The 18,604-nt window shown below is 35.0% G+C and overlaps 6 protein-coding genes, 2 non-coding genes and 1 pseudogene across 10 annotated transcripts; 8 read left to right on the top strand and 1 right to left on the bottom strand.

The window, feature by feature from the left end:
- Positions 1-6,012: 6,012 nt before the first annotated feature.
- F13A2.9 (uncharacterized protein) lies at positions 6,013-6,707 on the top strand (the record flags this gene model as incomplete). The annotated part of the gene is made up of 3 exons (NM_001330863.1): positions 6,013-6,087; positions 6,134-6,284; positions 6,697-6,707. 3 exons carry the CDS (start codon positions 6,013-6,015, stop codon positions 6,705-6,707), a joined length of 237 nt encoding a protein of 78 aa, NP_001317746.1.
- Positions 6,708-6,852: 145 nt separating this feature from the next.
- Positions 6,853-6,906, bottom strand: F13A2.13. Its single transcript, NR_068700.1, has one exon. It is a non-coding gene; the product is annotated as an Unclassified non-coding RNA F13A2.13 (non-coding RNA).
- Positions 6,853-6,906, top strand: F13A2.12. Its single transcript, NR_068701.1, has one exon. It is a non-coding gene; the product is annotated as an Unclassified non-coding RNA F13A2.12 (non-coding RNA).
- A 335-nt stretch (positions 6,907-7,241) lies between these two features.
- Positions 7,242-7,848, top strand: F13A2.10 (uncharacterized protein; the record flags this gene model as incomplete). The annotated part of the gene is made up of 3 exons (NM_001269109.3): positions 7,242-7,265; positions 7,312-7,401; positions 7,765-7,848. The coding sequence occupies 3 exons, from the start codon at positions 7,242-7,244 to the stop codon at positions 7,846-7,848; spliced, it is 198 nt and encodes a 65-aa protein (NP_001256038.1).
- Positions 7,849-8,932: 1,084 nt separating this feature from the next.
- On the top strand, positions 8,933-11,003 carry F13A2.2 (t-SNARE coiled-coil homology domain-containing protein). The gene is made up of 5 exons (NM_071807.6): positions 8,933-9,199; positions 9,289-9,379; positions 9,428-9,529; positions 9,695-9,865; positions 10,462-11,003. Exons 2-5 carry the CDS (start codon positions 9,308-9,310, stop codon positions 10,597-10,599), a joined length of 483 nt encoding a protein of 160 aa, NP_504208.3. The 5' UTR covers positions 8,933-9,199; positions 9,289-9,307; the 3' UTR covers positions 10,600-11,003.
- Positions 11,004-11,116: 113 nt separating this feature from the next.
- F13A2.1 (Neuropeptide-Like Protein) lies at positions 11,117-11,895 on the top strand. Its single transcript, NM_001330862.3, has 3 exons — positions 11,117-11,174; positions 11,507-11,625; positions 11,676-11,895. Exons 1-3 carry the CDS (start codon positions 11,133-11,135, stop codon positions 11,719-11,721), a joined length of 207 nt encoding a protein of 68 aa, NP_001317744.1. The 5' UTR covers positions 11,117-11,132; the 3' UTR covers positions 11,722-11,895.
- Positions 11,896-11,922: 27 nt separating this feature from the next.
- Positions 11,923-13,872, top strand: F13A2.14 (annotated as a pseudogene). The gene is made up of 6 exons: positions 11,923-11,961; positions 12,546-12,638; positions 12,689-12,826; positions 12,874-13,104; positions 13,224-13,451; positions 13,499-13,872. Coding segments are annotated over exons 1-6 (1,103 nt in total).
- A 1,920-nt stretch (positions 13,873-15,792) lies between these two features.
- On the top strand, positions 15,793-16,896 carry F32D1.8 (BSD domain-containing protein; the record flags this gene model as incomplete). Of its 2 annotated transcripts, NR_138493.1 has the most annotated exons (4): positions 15,793-15,979; positions 16,630-16,701; positions 16,751-16,821; positions 16,887-16,896. NR_138493.1 is itself a non-coding variant. In NM_071805.3 (3 exons), 3 exons carry the CDS (start codon positions 15,793-15,795, stop codon positions 16,816-16,818), a joined length of 321 nt encoding a protein of 106 aa, NP_504206.3. The 2 variants fall into 2 exon arrangements, 1 of the variants encoding a protein (NP_504206.3); NM_071805.3 differs by lacking the exon at positions 16,887-16,896 and having other exon boundaries at positions 16,757-16,818.
- A 445-nt stretch (positions 16,897-17,341) lies between these two features.
- F32D1.7 (Protein lilliputian) lies at positions 17,342-18,541 on the top strand. Its single transcript, NM_071804.6, has 3 exons — positions 17,342-17,888; positions 17,967-18,239; positions 18,286-18,541. The coding sequence occupies exons 1-3, from the start codon at positions 17,348-17,350 to the stop codon at positions 18,375-18,377; spliced, it is 906 nt and encodes a 301-aa protein (NP_504205.1). The 5' UTR covers positions 17,342-17,347; the 3' UTR covers positions 18,378-18,541.
- Positions 18,542-18,604: the final 63 nt, after the last annotated feature.

Genomic DNA, 18,604 nt, shown 5'->3' with positions numbered 1-18,604 from the left:
GCAGTTTTTCATAATCATATTCTAAATGTTTTCCAACTAAAAATTGCCGATTCTCACGAAAAAAAAGTATTTCGATCGTTCTACTGAACTTCAGAGCTCATTTGTTTATTGATCTAAACTATGCCAAATTTAATATTATTTTCACTATTTTTCGTTCTACCCAATTGTTCCATTATTCCAATAATGTTACACATATATTTTTTTTAATTGTTTTTTTTTATTTTTCGAAATTTAGTTTTGAAAATTCTTGTTTTCTGTTTATTTTGTTTTATTTTATCTACAAAGCTTGAACTTTGATATTAATTTTTATAATAGTTTAATAAATTATGTCCAAAATAGGAAAGTTATTTCATTTTCGACTGAGAGCAGGCAAATCACGGGCCAAAAATTTCCCACATTTTTTCACTTTTCATTAAATTTTTTTCAGCAATAGTAAGCACTAGGGGTGGACGGAAAACGTTTTTTTTTCGGCAAAACGACAAATAGGCAAATTGCCGATTTGCCGAATTTGCCGGCAAATCGGCAAGTGCCAAAAATTTTCGAAAGTTGAGGTTATGCACAATTTAATGTATAATATTTCAGAACTTCAATTTTTTTTTATCGGCAATATTGTAAGCATCCTATGAACATCTATTTTGAAAAGCAAGCAATTCTATGAAAATATATAGAAAAAACGGGGAAAATTTTTCAAAAAGACACAGTTTTAAGTGTGCAAGTTGATGTTCGATAATTTGCGGAAAATCAAAATTTCCGGCAAATTGCCGATTTGCCGATTTTGTCGACAACAAAATTTGCCGAAGGGCAATCGTCGCCCAGCCCTGGTAAACACCCAATTTTACTTTTTTACCCATCCTGGATTGACTGATGGATGAGGGCACGCCGGGGGAAAAAATTCAGAGAAGCTGGGTAAAATGGATGGAAAATATGGAAGATGGGTATGGAAATGAGACAACGAGTTGATTAATGTACACAGAATAACAAGTGTTTTTTGACGCACTGAGGTTGAATTTTTTTGTTTTTTTTTTTAGAATCAGGGTTGTTGTAGATTTTACAAAGTTGGTAAATTCCAGACCTCCAGATGTGTTTGCCTAGCTCCTTTTTCGGTGCCTAAGTACCTACCTAAATGGCTACCTACAGCCAATTTTCTGTTTGAAGTCGTCTAATAATATATAGGTAGCTTCAAGTTGGTATTTTCATGTTCAAAATAAACGGGAAAAGTTTAAACATGAGTGACTTCGTGATGGTGTGTTTTGTTTTGAGAATTTTAAACTTTCCATGATATAACATAAATAACATTTTTTACCATTTTTTGTCAAGTTTTAGAGTTCTGTATCTAAATTCACAATTCATCACAATTTCAGGTGCACGCAAATCTAAATGTGTATCCTTATGTAACTGCTTAGCAACCAGCAACAAATTGCTGAAGAGCCGGAGAAGCAGATGACAACGGAAGAATATAAGCTGACGTCGTTTGAGGTATGATGTCTAGGATTTTATTAAATATGACTTCAAAAAATGTTTACTCGAAATTCTAGTCAAATCTGTCATTTCAATTTGCCGTTTTAGGGTAAAAACTTTACAAAACCAATTTTAACCAAAACATACTGGAGTTAGTAACGATAATTTCCAATTCTGTTTTTTTTTAATTTCAAAATTTCCCACTCTGCAAAAAAAAAGATAAAGTTTGCCTATATTCTCTAATTGCATAGTTCAAAAAGTACAATTTCATCGCCATGTCCTCCGTAACTTGTTGCCTAGTTCGAGAGATAAAAAGAGAAAAAGGAAAGCGCAACTCATTTTTCGTTGGTGGAATGTGCACGACTATTCCATGTTTTTTTTTTTTCATTTTTTGAGAACGCGCTAGTTCTAATTTGATAGTTCCTTGATTTTTTAAACGTTTTTTAAACACTTTCACGTTTTTAAGGCACTATTCTTATTAAGAAGTATTAGACAGTGACAAATGTACCTGTACCTACGCTCTTGCCTACTGCCAGTAAAAAATTGAAAAACCCTCAATATTATGTAATAAGCGATAGGTAGTCAAGAGGCAAGGCATGCAGGCATGTAGATGCTTACCTGCTAACTAGAATAGAAAACACAAAGACGTTCGGAGACCAACTTCGACCTTTTTTCTCACGGCGAGCAACACGCAATCATACTTTTTTCTCACCTATTACTTTACGTAGTGTTTTTTTTTTCAATTTTGTTCACTGAATCTATTTGTCCGACTCTTTTTGCAACTCATTATATGCAAATCCGAAAATCCTCCTCATTTTACCTCTGTTACCTTTTCACATGTTGTACACAAAGAGCACCAACAAAATTACTAGGCTCAAATTACTAATACGACTCCGTGATAATTATCCTCCATGCTCACCTTCGTCCATAGCATATGTAATTAATACGTATCAGATTTTGCTTTTAAGCTGATATTATTCGTAAAATTAACTTTTCCCGTGTTGAGCCTCAAATATTTATTAAAATGTGAAATGATATTTGGGACTAAGAAAAAGTATTTTTCCAAGAGGAACAGAAAAGAAATAAAGTTATGGATTATGGACTCAATATTTTTTAATTTTGTAAAAACAGGTTCCCCGCTCTAAAAAATATATGCAAAAGGGAATATAACAGGGCAAGTTTTGGGCAAAACTGGGAGTATTGGAAAATGGAAACTTTTAATATGAGGTGTTATAATATGAGGCGGCTAACGATTTTTCCGGCAAATCGGCAAATTGTGGGAATTGTGATTCCCGGCAAATCGGCAAATCGGCAATTTTGCCGGAAATGATATTTCCGGCCAACCGGCAAGTTGCTGGAATTGATAATTTCCGGCAAATTGTGGTTTGGCACATTTTTTTGGAATTTTCAGAATTTCAAGTTCAATCGACAAAATTGTACGCATCCTATGAATGTTCCTACATCTATTTTGATAAGTAAGCAAATTCTTTGAAAATATCAAAAGAAAACGGGAAAACAATTTCAAAAATGCACAGTGTTAAGTGCTTCCGTCTTATGAAAATCCCTCTAAACATTTCCGGCAAATGGCCAATCGGCAAACCGGCAAATTCCCAGAATTGAACATTTCCGGCAAATCGGCAAACCGGCAATTTGCCAATTTGTCGAATTTGTCGACAAAAAAATTTGCCGAACGGCAAATGCCGCCCACCCTTGGTTTGAATACAATTTTTCCGAAATCTGTTTTTTCATAATATTTTAAGACTAAACCAACTTTATAGAAATTTAATTTATGAAAGTAATTTTAAAATCTCCATCTTTAAATTGTCCTCGCATCGAATTTTCTTGCAATTATCATAGTCATTTTTTTTAATTTTTACTACTAGAACATCTCCAGACAAAAATCCACGGCTATGGTGTTGTCTTTCGATACTCCCCCAATTTCTCGCAACACTTATAAGCGAAAACATTGATTTCTAGTACTAATGTGAGCGCCACAATCACTCACAGACGCCGCTCACATGGATTTTTGTTGCCCATCGCCGGTGAAGGACGGTGAGAGGACCCTGCACCGCCCGTTTTTGTCTTTCTTGCTTCTCATTTCCTCTCTCACTCGAATTGCATGTGTTGCGCCATTTTTTTTATATGATCGTTTTTTGTTAACTTGTTACCATTTTGGTAGAATGACTTAACATTTTCTTTTCGCGCGTGGAAACGAGCAATTCTACAAAATGAGCCAGATAAGTGGCATGTTCTCTCAATATTTTTTCATTAAAACTTTATTGTAGGATATATTATAGAAATTCTTTTTTAATCTGAGAATATTTTTTATTTTAGTTGAAAGAATAGGAAAAAGTGCTCAAAAATTGTCAAAAAGTTGAAAATACTCGGTAAAAAATTTGCCACTTATCGAAATATTTTTTTGTAGAATTGCCTTTCCATTATTAAAAATTCAACTTTTTACAGAAAGTAATTAAAGTTTCAATAAAGTTCAGTGAACAAGGGAATGTTTTTTAATGAAATTCCCTATACGGAAAAGTTTAAATCTTCCAAATCCGTTGTCCGTCTTTTTCTCATCAATAAAAATTGTCGGATCGAGACCGGGTACCGTATTTTTGGCTTAAAGATCGCAAAATTTACTGGGTAATCAATTTAAAACCGCGCCAGTTATATGCCATCTTGAAGAAGTTTAATTTCCTAGCTAGAAGCCCATAGATACCCAAACGCCATTCAATACGTTTACAAGTCGGGGCAGGCGGACTGTTCAAACGTCCACCGGCTGAAACGGCAGTGCTTTGTTTATCACACAGAACGGGTTTTATTGAGCTCATATCTAGTAGAGTAAGTGAGCAATATAAATGGCAATTTGATATATTTTGGTGTTGTAAGAGGGTTTGGAATTTGCTAGAGTGATGTTTCAAAAAAAAATAGTTTTTAGTTTTTTGACGTAGGGATATTGACTCAGATATGTGATGCTGATAATTTCAACTATTCCATTCCCAAAGGGATGCCTAATTGAAGATTTTTGATAGAAAACTCTACTGATGTCACAAAACATTGGGAAATAACATTTCCATACTTTATTGTTGTCATTAGTTTTGCCTTTTACCTTGAGCTGTCTCTGAAAATGCTTTCAATTTACCTATTCAGTGATTCAAACTAGGGGTGTGCGGTAGACAATATTTTCCGGAAAATCGGCAAATCGGCAAATCGGCAAATTGCCGAAAATCCAAATTTTCTGCAAATAAGCAAATAGGCAAATTGCCGGAAATCAAAATTTCCGGCATATTAGGCGAACCGGCAATTCGCCATTTTCCCGAATTCGATGAAATAAATTACCGCTCACCCCTGATTCAAACTAATTTATTCTCGAAAACAAAACCTTGGCAAACTTTTGCTTTTAAGCTTTTACAAGTTGGCAAGATACGTTAAGCCCACCCGAAGGTCATTTTTTTGTTATCTGATTTCAATTTCTCCATCAATTTCTTATTACGAAAAAATTTAAAAATGCCAAATTCTGCTTCAGCTTCATGAGTCATGAGTTTTGAGAAATCATATAAATAGATGTCTATGAGGTTTAGTCGTTGTATTTTTTCGCAAATGTTTGCCCAATCCTTCGATCGAGTGGAATTTTTACGGTTTTTCACAGAAATTACATAACAGTTGTGACGTCACGGTTTCCTTAATTGCTCGTGAACTTGCCTAAGCTTTTTGCAACTATTTTTTTGAGAAAATGTCTACCCATCGAAGATCTTCACCAGGAAAGGCGTGTTGTCTTGTTATTCATTTTTCAATTATTAAATTATCATAATGTTTTCTTATGTCGTTCTTCTTTTTCCTTTCCATTCCCACCCAACTTTTCCCAATTTTGCGTCCATTTGCCCCTTTTTTCTGTCTCGCTCTCTCCACACCCACCGTACTCCCTTCTCTCAGCGCGTGGGGTCTATGACCAAACCCCGCCCACTTCTATCATTCGTTTGACATGCCGCCGCTGCTATCTAATTTTTTCCGCTATTTTTCATTGTTAAAAAAAGATTTTCATAAAATTGAAATTTTAAGTACAAGTTCAAAAAAATAAGAAATATGTTTTAAATTTTAGAAATGACATAAAAATTAATGTGCAATGAAAAAATGTCATTTTTTAAACACTTACAAAACCAGACTCCAACATCACGTTTAACCCGGTTTGTCACCCCAGCATGACTTTTCGTTTTTATTTTATTAGTTTTTTGGGATTCTATTAACATCATTATTTTCCTGAATGCAAATTCCAAAATCTCATGACTCAATTATTAGTAGGGTTGATCACTTTACATATACAATATTTGAATTCTCCACGGGATGAACTGCGCGTGATTTTTTCAAAGAATTCGACTAAAGTATTTAATTAATATCTCCAATTACTCATTTTCCAGCGAATTCTATGGTTTTGTTCTTTGCACCCAATCGTAGTCTTCTAGAAGGTTCCTCCTTTTTCCTTTTTTGTTTCCTATTTCATAACAATAATAACTGCTCTCGAACTGACAACGAAATTTTATAAAATTCCAATTCAGACCTATGAATTGCCCAGTTTCCCCCAATAAACAATCGGCATTCCTGAAACAAATTAATTTGCAGGATTGTATCAAAGAGGTTAGTTCTTGCAAAATCGGAAAAACAAATGTGATATGATTTTTAGAAAACGTCGTGTTCGAAAAGCTTCGCTCAACTCCCAGAAGATGAGAATGGAGTTTCATCAACAACAATGACGACTTTAAAATCCTACATTTCTCCCATGGTTTCATCTTTGATCGCGGCTAAGTGTGAAGCAGAGGCTGTCAATAAGACAGGTGAGACTTTTAATGGGGATTTAGTCAAATTGGGATAGTTCAGCATGATAGTAAATCAATCCAAAAATTTTTAGATCTCCAAATAAAGTTTTCAGTCGAAAGATTGGTATTTGCCTTTTCGATTTGAAAAGTTTTTTATGATGTTTGGATATTCTCGCATTTCCCCACTGACTATCTTTAATACTACCTTTAATGGCTGAATAGTCATGGAAATTTAATGAGATGCCAATAAGGACACCTAACATATATTGACAACACTTTTTGCTCACTTGTTTTTTAAGATTTTCTTCCTCGTAAAAACTCCAAAATAGAGTAGAAATATTCCGAAATTAAAATAAAATAGTCAACATCAAAATAAAAATAATTGAGCAAAAAGTGTTGTCAATTTACAATTTCCTGCTGCCAATTCCAGATCGGGCATAATTTATCATCAAGGATACAGCCAGATTCACTCAGTTAGTTTATCTTTATTTAGTTTATTGAGGTAACTGAATTACGCGTGAAGTCAACAATACTTTTGATTATTTCAAGATGCATTTAGTAACTACTCTTATTTCCATTATCATTCTATTTATATATATATATATATATATATATATATATATATATATATATATATATTACGTGCCTAAAACTGTACATCCTTAATTTCATCCATTTTTTCCTTCACTTACCAGTTTCCTTAAATTGCTATTATATGTAATTCCATTGTTTTTTCTGTTTTGCACTACTCATTTTACTTTCCGAAATTTTCTTGAGTTTATTTTAAACTCTAACTTAAAGATTTATGGGTAGAGCATGATTTTTGGTAAGAATAAATCGACAACATGTTTCGATCTTTATTTTTTTTCCAATTCATATTCCTTATGTAATTAAGCTGTAACTCGGCGATGTATCTTTTCTTCTTTTTGGATATTCCCATCACAGAAGTTTTTTGAAGTCTCAGTCTCAAATTCAATGGCGGGTTCTTCGACTCGAAACGTAAGCATACACACTGTAAGCTTTAAAAACAAGGCTTGTGTTTTAGAATCGAGAGTTTGGTGATCTTTTGAAAGAATTCGCCTCTACAAATGACACTTTGCTGGAGGAGTTTAGAGAAGAAAGAAGGCTAGTTCAGGTATTTTAAGTTACGGTACCCCTTTCAGTATTTGCTCTTTTATTAGTATGATAGTTATTTCCAAATGTTTTCTAGGAAACCAGAAAACTTAAATTTACAGATCAATAATACGGAATTCGTTAAATTCATCATATTTATAAATTTGCCGCTACTAATTTATATTGTAGTATTTGGCATTTAACTTAACTTATACTTTATAAGCTTAATTTTTGTTCCTGGCATATCAAGCATTTTTTCACATTTTTTTACCATAAATAGGTATAAGTTTAAATTCTGAGGTTTGCAAACCGGCCATTAGAAATTTGAAAATTCTTTTAGTACAGTCCGACCAGTATATGTCCATCCACTAAATGTCCTTTTCAGAGGTACTATCGAAGGGTGCGTGAACGAATGCGTCTGTTTGGTGAAACAGTACAAGTGGCTATGAATAACGTGGAATTCAAGTGAAAAATTCAATGAAATTAATTATTTTTCAAGTGTAGCTGTTTTAAGAAAACCCAAAATTTATGAATTTCGAGAAAGACTTTAAATTCGGAATTTCGATTTTAGAAAAAACATTTTAGCAACCTTTTTTTTTTTAATTTTGCTTACAATAACCATAATGCAGCGGGCTTGATCTTTTCAAATGGCCCACAGACCTGAAATTTGCATTTTTCTGTTTTTGGTAATTTTCCTCAGTTCTATTCATCATTTCATCTTACTATTTTAACTGGTTCTATAGCGCTACCATACAATTTTTCACTCTTCGAAATGAAGTTTCAGTTCTTATCCTAGATTCGAAACATTTATTTTACCTAGTGTAATTGGTTCTCACCCGTCACTTTTTTTTAGATATCTAATTTTTGAAATTTATTATAAATATATATTTTCAGCTAGAGTTAGATTAGTTTTAACTTTACAATGGAACGCAGAAACATGGAGGATGTAGAGGACAACGAGTTGGAGTGGGTGAGCATTTCCTTTGAATGAAACAGTTTTGGTTATCTTTTGTGGTAGGGGTGGGTGGCAATTGCCGTAAATTTTCTAGTCGGCAGATTTGGCAAATCGGCAATTTGTCGGGTTGCCGATTTTTCGGAAATTTTAATTTCCGGAAAATTGCCGATTTGCCGTTTGCCGAACATCAATTTGAAAATTTTCGAAAAATTTTCCCGGTTTCTTTGGATATTTTCATAGAATTTGCTTACTTTAAAAAATATGTGTAGGACATTCATAGGATGCGTACAATTTTGCCGATTAAAATTGAAATTTTGAAATTTCCATTAGAAAGTGCAAAACCACAATTTTTTTTCGGAAGTTGCCGTTTTTCGGCAAATTCGACAAATCGGCAATTTGCCGGTTTGCCGTTTTTTTCGGAATTATTAAATTTTGCCATTTTGCGATTTACCGATTTGCCGGAAATTTCAATTCCAGCAATTTGCCAATTTGCCGGAAAAAAAAACTTTGCCGCCAACCCTGGGTCCAAACACACTATAATTTCAGGTGATCTACATCCAACTTCACATCTATTTTCATCTTCAGGATGAAGTTTACGTTTGGAATATGCTGGAATCGAGATACTTGTTTTTTGGTCTGCCAGTTTAGGATAGCACTACATCTTTTTTTTTGATTTATACCAACTTTTGTACTTTTTTTGATTTATACCAACTCATTTACCTCTTTTGTTAAGCCTTGTTTCATTTCAATTTTCTTAAAAATAAAAATCAAAATATTCAGGAGGATCCGTTCGGCCTGCTTTTACTTGGGAAACCGACAGTTAGCAGCATCGAAATATTGATTTTCAACGGAAGGAGGAGCTCAAGTTGGTTTATTTTTAATTTTTAAAATTTCGCTTTAAAGGTTGTTTCCTATCACTTTTTTTCTTTGAGCTTTCGAAATGTTTCATTACAGTTTCCGATGTAAACTAACGATGAACTATGATATTGCAACAGCTTTCTACGACTCAACCCATGAGGTTTGCAGCCAATCTTCAGAAAACTTGGTATGTTCATTTTAGCAACCTAACTTCAATTAGGTTCTTTTTTTAAAGATCTATTATTCTTATCAATTAACCATGTGGTTGGAAGCAACAAAGAAGTGTTCTTTTGAGCACGAAAAATTAGTCGATTTAATGGAGGAGAGGAATTGCAAGGTTGGTTATATATTATTATGAAAGTTGGACTGTCATTTGTGAGAACTGTGATAAAAACTTGGGTCAACTTAATTTTGAAATTGATCTTTCCCATAAATTTATATGGCACTCAGAAATTGACGTTTGCGAGCTCACGACTTCCTGATCATTATCACACTTTTTCAGTCAGAACCAAGATGCTCATCTCCATATCCACAGTCTCATACCATGCAATCGACAACTGATCCAAATCATCTTACTTTTCTCCGAGATAACATGAATTCTGTGAAGATGAGAATTTCAGAGCTTGAAAGTCAAATTGAGGAGAAACCTGATGATCTACAATTGTCCCGTGAGGTAATTTTTTATAAAATAAACTTGCCGAATACTTTCTATACCGCTGTTTTTGTTTCAAGATCAGTTTTCAAAAATTTGGCAACCGATTTTTTCGGCCAAACCGGCAAATCGGCGAATTGGCGGAATTGAAAATTTCCGGCCAATTGTGGTTTTGCACATTTTTTTGTTTGGAAATTTCAGAATTTCAATTTTAATCTGCAAAATTGTACGCATCCTATGAATGTTCCTACATCTATTTTGAAAAATAAACAAGTTCTATGAAAATATCTAAAGAAAACGGGGGAAAATTTCAAAAAAGGCACAGTTTCAAGTGTTTCCGTCTTATAAAAAATCCCTCTGAACACTTTCGGCAAATTGATATCCGGCAAATTGGTAAATCAGCAGTTTGCCGAAAATGAAAAGTTTCGGCAGATTGGCAAACCGGAAATTTGCCAATTTGCCGAATTTGTTGACAACAAATTTGCCAAGCGGCAAGTGTCGCCTGAATAATGAACTTTAGTGAGTGAAATCAAACAAATTTTGTATGTAATATTCAATAGTTCTTTCAAAGTTAACTAACTGATATTCTTCTGTTGTAGTACCTTTTGGAGTTCCAGATCACAGATGTTGGTACACAAGAGCAAGAAATAGCTGAAAACGCCACTGAACACAAGATCAAAAAGAAAAATGGCGTGTTGAAAGTTTTGCATCGCTTCTGGCGGATCATCAAGCGCAAGTCCAAGTGCAGCAACTAACCAGGATCAATTTTCTTCCATGTCTTATATTATAACCTTTATCCTTTTTACATCTTCATTTGTAATTTTAAGTTAACAAAATTTCAACCAATTTTCGGAGGGTTCACAAAATCTCTTCATATCCCCATGTCCCCCCCCCCCCTCTGATCAGGAGTGGGCGGCAAACGATTTTTTCCGGCAAACGGCCAATCGGCAAATTGCCGGAATTGAAAACTTCCGGCAAATCCGCAAACCGGCAATTTACCAATTTGCCGAAAGGCAAGTGCCGCCCACACCTTCCTCTGATGTTTCGGTGAAGTCTGTTTGAAAATGCGCTGTTTTCATAATCACATAAAATTTCAAATTTTCTTCATCGAAAATCGCCCCTGCTCGTCCTTCTCAAAATTGTTGAATGAAAATATCATATCTTAAATTTTCCACTATATTTGTATTTGTATTCCATAACTGGTTGTTAGCCCAGTTTTTATTATATTTTTTGAAATTTAATTAGTTTTTTTTTAATTTGTCAGAAAATTTCAGAGTCAAAAAAAAGCATGCATCGTCCAAATCGACGAGACAATCGGTTTCGAATTATGGTAAGTGATTTTTCGAATCAATATTGATGAATTTCTAAAGTTAAATACGTTTTATTTCCAGCCTAAATTTTCAGAAACTTAAGATTTGAACTTCCCGCCAAAACTGTTAACTAAATTTGACAGTTAAATTGCTATTTTGGAATTTGGAATGACCGCCAAATTTTTTCAAAAAAATTAAACTTTTACTTTTCCCCCGAAAATTGAAAAAAAAATATTAAGTTTGAATTTCCCGCCAACGTTTATTTTTTTTTTTTTGAAAAATTTATGTATATAATTTTGATTTTCCCGCCAAATTAAAAAAAAACTTTGCAAATAAAAAACCTCATTTTCAGATAAGAATTGGACTTTGGATCTTATTCCTTGTTATTTTGGGCATGGTATTGAATGGAACACCGTTTCCAGATATTCTGCGCCATTTTCATGTCAGTGATTTCAGCAAGGAGCTCGCCGAGTTAGTATTTTTTTTAGTTACATAATTAAAACACATGCTTCATGTTTCAGGAAATTAAACAAGACGCAGAGTTTCGCAAGAAATCGTCAGCTCTAAGCTTCTTTTTTCATGAATTTGTTTCTATTTTTCAACTGATTACTTCTCCCACATCTCATTCTTAAATTCTTGAAAGTTTTCTGCACTAGTGCCTTTATTATTTCTACCTGATTTCACTTTATCTTATGCATTTTTCTTCCACTGAAACATATCTGAAAATGAAGCGTTTTCAGACTTTGGCAGAATCTTGAGACGTTCGCGATGGACTTTTCAGACGGACCGGAGATGGAAAATGATTTGGTGAGTTTTTTATGCTTTAAAGTGTTTTTTCTATTAGTGGTGCTCATTAGGGATAGGCAATTTTTTCCGAACGATTTTTCCGGCAAATCGGCAAAGTGTGCCGGAAATTAAAATATCCGGCAAATTGTGCCGGAAAAGAAATTTCCGGCAAGTCCGCGAATTGTTAAATTGGCAAATTGCCAGAATTAAAAATTCTGGCAAATCGGCCAACCGGCAAATTGCCAAATTTGCCGACAACAAATTGCCACATTTAACTGCAGCACAACTATTTGTGGTTACTTTGAGGAATTTGACGGAACTTCAAGAATTTCTGTAGAATTAAAATGTATATTGTTGAAAAAATGTCAAAATTCAAGCTCAAAGTGTCGTAAGCCTCTAGAAGCTTGAAAATTGTTCATAAAATTAAAAAAAAAGTTGCCGAACTCAAAAAATCAATAAAAATCAACGGGGAATTTGTAAATTTTCAAGATTTTGGTCCTGAAATTTTGGACAATTTTGTCAGTTGTCGAAATTGTCGATTCGCGAAAAATTCAAAATCCCGGCAATTATTAAAACTGCCGAATCTCTCCAATTCACCTATTCAGGAAAAGAGTCTCTTGGAAAATGGAACTGAGACGGCAGGTTCTGAGCCAATCACTGACCAGGAAATGATAGAAAAAGAGGAGCTCGCTAGATTTGTAAGTCACTATTTACCAAGGAATCTGTAACAGTAGGTGACATTTTTCAGCTTGCTCTGCAAGAAGAAGCCTGGATGGAAGAACTGTGGGAGCCTGAAAATGTAGATGTGGGAGCCTGAAAACGTAGGCGCTTGCTACTTGATTCTGAAGAATTGCTGCAACAGAACAATCCCGGGGACTTGACAGAGGTTGTTCTACTATAGAACACCTCACAGTTCAATTTTAGATTTTTCAGGTCTTGTCGGATTCCACTGATCATTTGGACAATTCAAGTGACACCGTAGTAGATCAAATTGGTGCAAGTCTAGAGCCATCTAATTTGATCTCAAATCTTTTTGGATCTCAAGAACCCTTAGCCGAAGAACATAAAGACCTTGTTCTAGAGAAAATAGGCCGAGACTGTTGCTTGAATTGGTTGGAGATGGGGCAGGAACCGGATTCATTGGCTCTCGACACCTATGAGAAGGTATGACTGTAGGCATGTAGGCATGTAGGCATGTAGGCATGTAGGCATGTAGACATGTAGGCATGTCGGCTTGTAGGATTTAGTTGTACACATTTTTTTAAAAACCTGGATTTTTTCAGGGAGATTGTGAAATGAAGTATAATACTCAAAAAGCGGTGAAAACTGAAATGAAGACTACAATTTTGACTAGGTTGCAACTGAGAAAATATGAAGAGACCGTGGATCTACTAGCTTGGAAAATCAATAAGCTCGTCAAAGCTCTGGTAGAAGGCACACCTAGAAGTTTAGCTGAAATTGAGGGGGAAGTGAATGAATTAATTAGAGCGACAGTTGAAAACCTGGATAAAGTAAGTTTTTCACATTTAAAACTTACAAATAAAATGTTTTTTTTTAGTTTGCAATACGTATTCCGGAACATCAAGTTTAGTGGAAGATTTTGAATCAAAAAATTTTTGGTTTGGCATGAAACATCCTAGTTTAACGTCTAATGATATTGATCTCTACTTTTTGTGATAATAAGTTCAAAGGTGGCGTAATTCTTGTGGGATCTGAATATTACACGTGGCGTCAGAGTGTCTCATTTCGGTTTGATCTACGTAGATCTACAAAAAATGCGGGAGAAGAGACGCAGAGTTCTCAACTGATTTCGTATGGTTAAGAACGTGCTGACGTCACATATTTTGGGCAAAATATTCCCGCATTTTTTGATCAAACCGTTATGGGAGAGCCTGACACCACGTGATATTACGTAAAGTTTTCAAACAAGCTTAAAGTTTGCACAAAAAAACGTTAAAAAATCTAGTAATTTTCTTGACGAGTTCACATTTAAAACGAAAATCCCACAAGTAAGAGGTCGTCTTTGATGAATTGGCACTTGTTTTTTATTCTATAAAAAATATTTTTTCGAGAAATTTGAAATTTTTGTATTGTGTATCTGTTCTTGGCAGAGTTTATTTTATTTGAAACTTTAACTTTTTTTTAAATTTTGTTTTTTTTTTGCTTTTTTTGCAATTTATGTTTTCATGAATTTTATTCCCGGGACGCGAAATTTGGCGATTTTTGAGTCAAAAATATGATAACGGGTCTCGACACGACAACTTTTTGGTAATTACAAGAAGGTGCGCGCCTTTAAAGCCTACTGTAATTTCCAACTTTTATTTCTACGAAATTTTCATCGATTTTTCATAGTTTGTCGGTAAAAATGTATTTATTAATTCATCAAAAAAACCCCTTAAATTTTGAAAAATCCTGAGAAAAACTCTAAAAAATCAATAACATTTCACAGCGATGAAAGTTCGAAAGTACTGTACTCATAAAAGGCCACGTGGTGCCAGGATGTCCCATTACGGTTTGATCTACAAAAAATGCGGGCCACTTGAAAGGCGCATACCTTTTTTGCATTCAACAAAAATTTGGCGTTTCGAGACCATATACTGTAGTTTAGGGCGAAATTGGTAAAATGTCGGAAAAATTTATATTTCATATTCTACTTTAAAATTAGGTACTTGACCACATATGTAGTTCAAAAAGTTTCAACGCCTCGTTGTTAATAGAAGGTACTTTCACATAATTGGATTCAATTTCCAATTTTCCATATTGTCTTAGATATAATAGATTCAAAATTGCCAATTACTTACTAGAGTCATGTTCATATAACTAGCTGAAATTTTTGTAATAAAATCTTAAACGTTTGAATTTTGTTTTTGATCTTTTCATCCGTACATTTTTGGATTGAAAATTGGAAAATCTTAAAGTATTTTTAGAATTATCTGTTTAAGATGCACGCCTAAGAGATTTTGAATGTAAGCTTCTTGATGGCATTTAGGAGGTTTAAAAGTACGAGAGAGAGATATATATAGGGCTGGAAAAAACTATTTTTTCTCGGTTTTAGTATTAGTTTAGTAGGTCCTGAAATTTTTCCAAATGTGAATTTTTTTGTTTAATAAAATAAAATTTTGTTCGAGAAAATTTGCAGATTTTTTTTCTTCAAAAATTAAATTTTCCAGAAAATTTCCAGAATAGTTCCCAAGCCTCAGACAACCGTAAAATGTTCCAAAATCTACATCTACGGCATATTTTGAGCAAATTTATGATCCTGTAAAGTTCGACTTTTCTAGGTGCACCTAAATTTTTTGAGGTACATAAATATAAAGTCCTTTTTGAAATGTCATAAGTATTTTGTCGACAAATTCGGCAAAACTGAAATTGCCGGTTTGCCGGAAATTTTCTATTCCTGCAATTTTCTGATTTACCGGAAATTTTCAACCCCAACAATTTGCCGATTTGCCGATTTGCCAATTTGCCGGAAATTTTGAATTCCGGCAATTTGCCGATTTGCCGGAAATTTTCAATCCCGGCAATTTGCCGATTCGCCGGAAATTTTCAATTCCGGCAATTTTCCGAGTTGCCGGAATTTTCAATTCCGGCAATTTTCCGATTTGCCGGAAATTTTCAATTCCAGAAATTTGCCGATTTTCCGATTGACCGGAAATTTTCAACCCCGGCAATTTGCCGATTTGCCGGAAATTTTCAAAACCGGCAATTTGCCTTTTTTCTGATTTGCCGGCAATTTTCCGGTTTGCTGATTTGCCGGAAAAATCGTTTGCCGCCACCCCTATTCTTTCTATATTTTGCTTTGAAAATTTTCTTTAAACTTTACTGAAATTTCATTTTTCCAGGTAGCCAGAAATGTTGGGCTACCTAATAAGCTTGACCCAGGCTTGGCTGAAAAAAGTGTTTGTCTTCGTAACTAAAACCAACATCGCCAAGGGAGTCGATGCATCGGAATACTTTTCCGTCAGCGAAATCAGCGAGGAGCCGATGTTGAAAGAGCCCTTCGACGAGCAACACGACGATGAGTACTGGGAGCATTACGGTAAGCATGTCATCTTAAAGGCGCACGCTTTTTTTTCGAAGTGGGTCTCGCCACGATCGCGTAGTAGCGATTTGCCCTAACTATTATGGGGACGCAGAAAAACGCAAATTTTGAAATCGAGATGCAAGTCCGCTCCACTGCCAAAGTTGGGTCTCGTTAGGTAAAAAATGGATAGTTTTCAAGCATTTTTTCGGCATTTTTGTAGCGTTTTTCGTTGTTTTTTTTAAAAGATTATGTGGCGAAACTGAAAATTTAAAAAATAAAATTAATTTTTAAAAACACTTGAAAGGTATGAATTTACAGTTTTGCCGCCAATTCCTAACGAGACCCAAAATTTTGAAGCGGGATGTTTCAATGGAGCGCGCTTGCTACTTGATTTTGAGAAAAAACTTTTGTCTTTAGGCGTATTTTTCAGCGTTGCCATAAATGAAAAATTCTAAATTAAGCTCCGCCCATATCTTGGTCGTTTTGCATTTTTGGCTTACTTTTGAAGGTTTTTTTAATGCCAAAAAGTAGTTTTATATCCTGAGATGTCATAAAAAGAAGATCTGAATTTAAGACTTTATTAAATATTTTTAAGCACAATAAAAACTCACGCTACTCCCGAGGATAAAAAAAGCCCACAAGAGAAAAAAAAATATTTTTTTCAGCCAGAATCCGCCAGGAGCTTCTCAGCCGCGTGCTTTTCCCTATTCGAAGAGGTAAAACTCTCGAAGAACAATGTAAGATTTTTTACGACAGAAATTTTTTTTTAATTGACTTTTTTTCAAGTTTCAGCCGATAGCGACGAAGAAGAATGGTCCGATGACAGCTGGGAGTTTGCATACAACTGCAAGTAAATTGTGAGTTTTTCAGGATTGTGTGCACGTTTTTTTGTTAAAAACTTTAAATTTTTTTATAATTTCAGACTGGGTTAACAATTGCTAATTTTGTTTTGCCGTGCCAGGCCGTGTTAAGTGATCTCCCTATTTCATCACATCTGCTAATTTAGTTTTTGAATAGTTTTTTTGTTGTTCCCCATTTAATGTTATTTTCCCTTTAGTTTATAATTTTTAATAAGTTTTTAAAAATATTACAAAAATAAAATCAAAATAAGCCTAGAAATTTATGATCTACAGTAGTTTGTTGTGCAAAGTTGCTAGTGTGCCTGAGATTTTGAGATACTGTAGCTGGCTGCAAACTTTTAAATTTGAATTTTTGCGCGCGCGAATTTTCGGATTTTTAGTTATAACTAGTTTTTCCTTCGTTCTTATCGGTTTCTTTTGATTTTTCTTCGATTTTTCGGTTAAAAATCTTCAATTTTTCGGTTTAAAATGTCTCTTTCATGTTAAAATTAAAATATATTTATTAGTTTTGTTTCAGACCAGAATGGCCGACGAGGAGGATCCGTGCGGCGGTGGGAAGAAAAACCCTCGGAAACGATGCCAACCAGATGTGGATCCAGAAGAGGATAGTGAACCAGATTTGGACGGGCCACAGCCACCGTTTCGAGGACGCAGCAGCACTGTCACCGACGCCGTTCGACAAACGGCCATGGAATTTCGAAAGCGTGCACGAAGTGACGAATTCCGTCCGGCTCAGCAACCTGAACAGAGTGTCGTTGCCGTGAAGCCACCGACGACGTCGGCGCCAGTTACACCATTTCCTGCTAACCTTCCAGTCAGCGAGCAACTCGAAGACTTGAGTCTCCTGCCCGGTGTACGTAGAGTACGGCCACTTCCAAGAAGCAGATATCCGGTTGCAAATGATCCATTTGATAAATTCAGCGCGTATTCCGGTCCTGGCTCGAGTCAGCAAGCGGTTCCACGGACTATCAGCAAAATCAGTGAAGAATCTGGAAGTGGAAGTGGAAGTGGAAGTGGAAATGATAGTAGTGGAAGTAGTGGACCCACGAGGATGAGCGGTCAAGGTAAATATTTACGTAAATTCTATTTTTCCGGGGGTTTTAGAATTAATTTTCTTTTTCCAAAAAAAAAAAAAATTTCAGTTCCATCAACGTCCGGCCCACCACCACCACGACCACCGCCTGCTGGTCATCAAAATCCATTTCTGGGCAATCAACCGTCCACCTCAAACACGTCGGAGCCAAGCACATCCACGCAAGGCGTCTCCCCGTCTCGTACATCAAAAATTTCGAAAAAGAAGGCTCATCAGGCTGGGCTTCACTCGAAGGGCAGCTCTGAGGACTCTACCGACTCGGGAGAATCGAAACCATCGAGCAAGCAGCCACCGAAGAAGAGTCCAAAGTCCAACAAAAATGGTAAAGAAAATGGAAAAATGATATTTTTATCGCTGATTTTTTTCAGATCCAAACGCTCCTGGACCTTCGCGTAGACGTGATGACGACGACGATGGGGTGCAAGGTGGAAGCTCTGAAGGCTCATCTGAATCTCTTTAATTCTTGTATTTCTAACATTACATTCTTCTGTGCTATTCAACTTATTATTGTTTATTTTATTTTCTCTCATTCCTCACCGACTAAATGACATTCGTGTATATATAAACACTTCTGTGTGATTTTTTTTTCGTCGCTTGATTTCGCTGATTAAAGAATTTATTAATTTTCTTTTGACCTCAAGAGTTGTTGCTCTTTAAATTAATATCTTCAATTTTTGTGCCAAAATT

This window comes from Caenorhabditis elegans, chromosome V (assembly GCF_000002985.6).
Source record: "Caenorhabditis elegans chromosome V".
In the NCBI taxonomy this organism is placed as follows: Eukaryota; Metazoa; Nematoda; class Chromadorea; order Rhabditida; family Rhabditidae; genus Caenorhabditis; species Caenorhabditis elegans.
This window is presented reverse-complemented; position numbering and strand designations above follow the sequence as displayed.

What these genes read in the sequence shown, in the direction of transcription:
- F13A2.2 (NM_071807.6), top strand. Translation starts at nt 9,308, where the DNA reads ATGAACTATGATATTGCAACAGCTTTCTACGACTCAACCCATGAGGTT. An exon ending in TGGAGGAGAGGAATTGCAAG is followed by an intron (nt 9,530 to 9,694) that starts GTTGGTTATATA and finishes ACACTTTTTCAG; the next exon opens with TCAGAACCAAGATGCTCATC. An exon ending in ATCTACAATTGTCCCGTGAG is followed by an intron (nt 9,866 to 10,461) that starts GTAATTTTTTAT and finishes TTGGAGTTCCAG; the next exon opens with ATCACAGATGTTGGTACACA.
- F32D1.7 (NM_071804.6), top strand. Translation starts at nt 17,348, where the DNA reads ATGGCCGACGAGGAGGATCCGTGCGGCGGTGGGAAGAAAAACCCTCGG. An exon ending in CACGAGGATGAGCGGTCAAG is followed by an intron (nt 17,889 to 17,966) that starts GTAAATATTTAC and finishes AAAAAATTTCAG; the next exon opens with TTCCATCAACGTCCGGCCCA. An exon ending in TCCAAAGTCCAACAAAAATG is followed by an intron (nt 18,240 to 18,285) that starts GTAAAGAAAATG and finishes GATTTTTTTCAG; the next exon opens with ATCCAAACGCTCCTGGACCT.
- F13A2.1 (NM_001330862.3), top strand. Translation starts at nt 11,133, where the DNA reads ATGCATCGTCCAAATCGACGAGACAATCGGTTTCGAATTATG. An exon ending in ACAATCGGTTTCGAATTATG is followed by an intron (nt 11,175 to 11,506) that starts GTAAGTGATTTT and finishes CCTCATTTTCAG; the next exon opens with ATAAGAATTGGACTTTGGAT. An exon ending in TTCAGCAAGGAGCTCGCCGA is followed by an intron (nt 11,626 to 11,675) that starts GTTAGTATTTTT and finishes TTCATGTTTCAG; the next exon opens with GAAATTAAACAAGACGCAGA.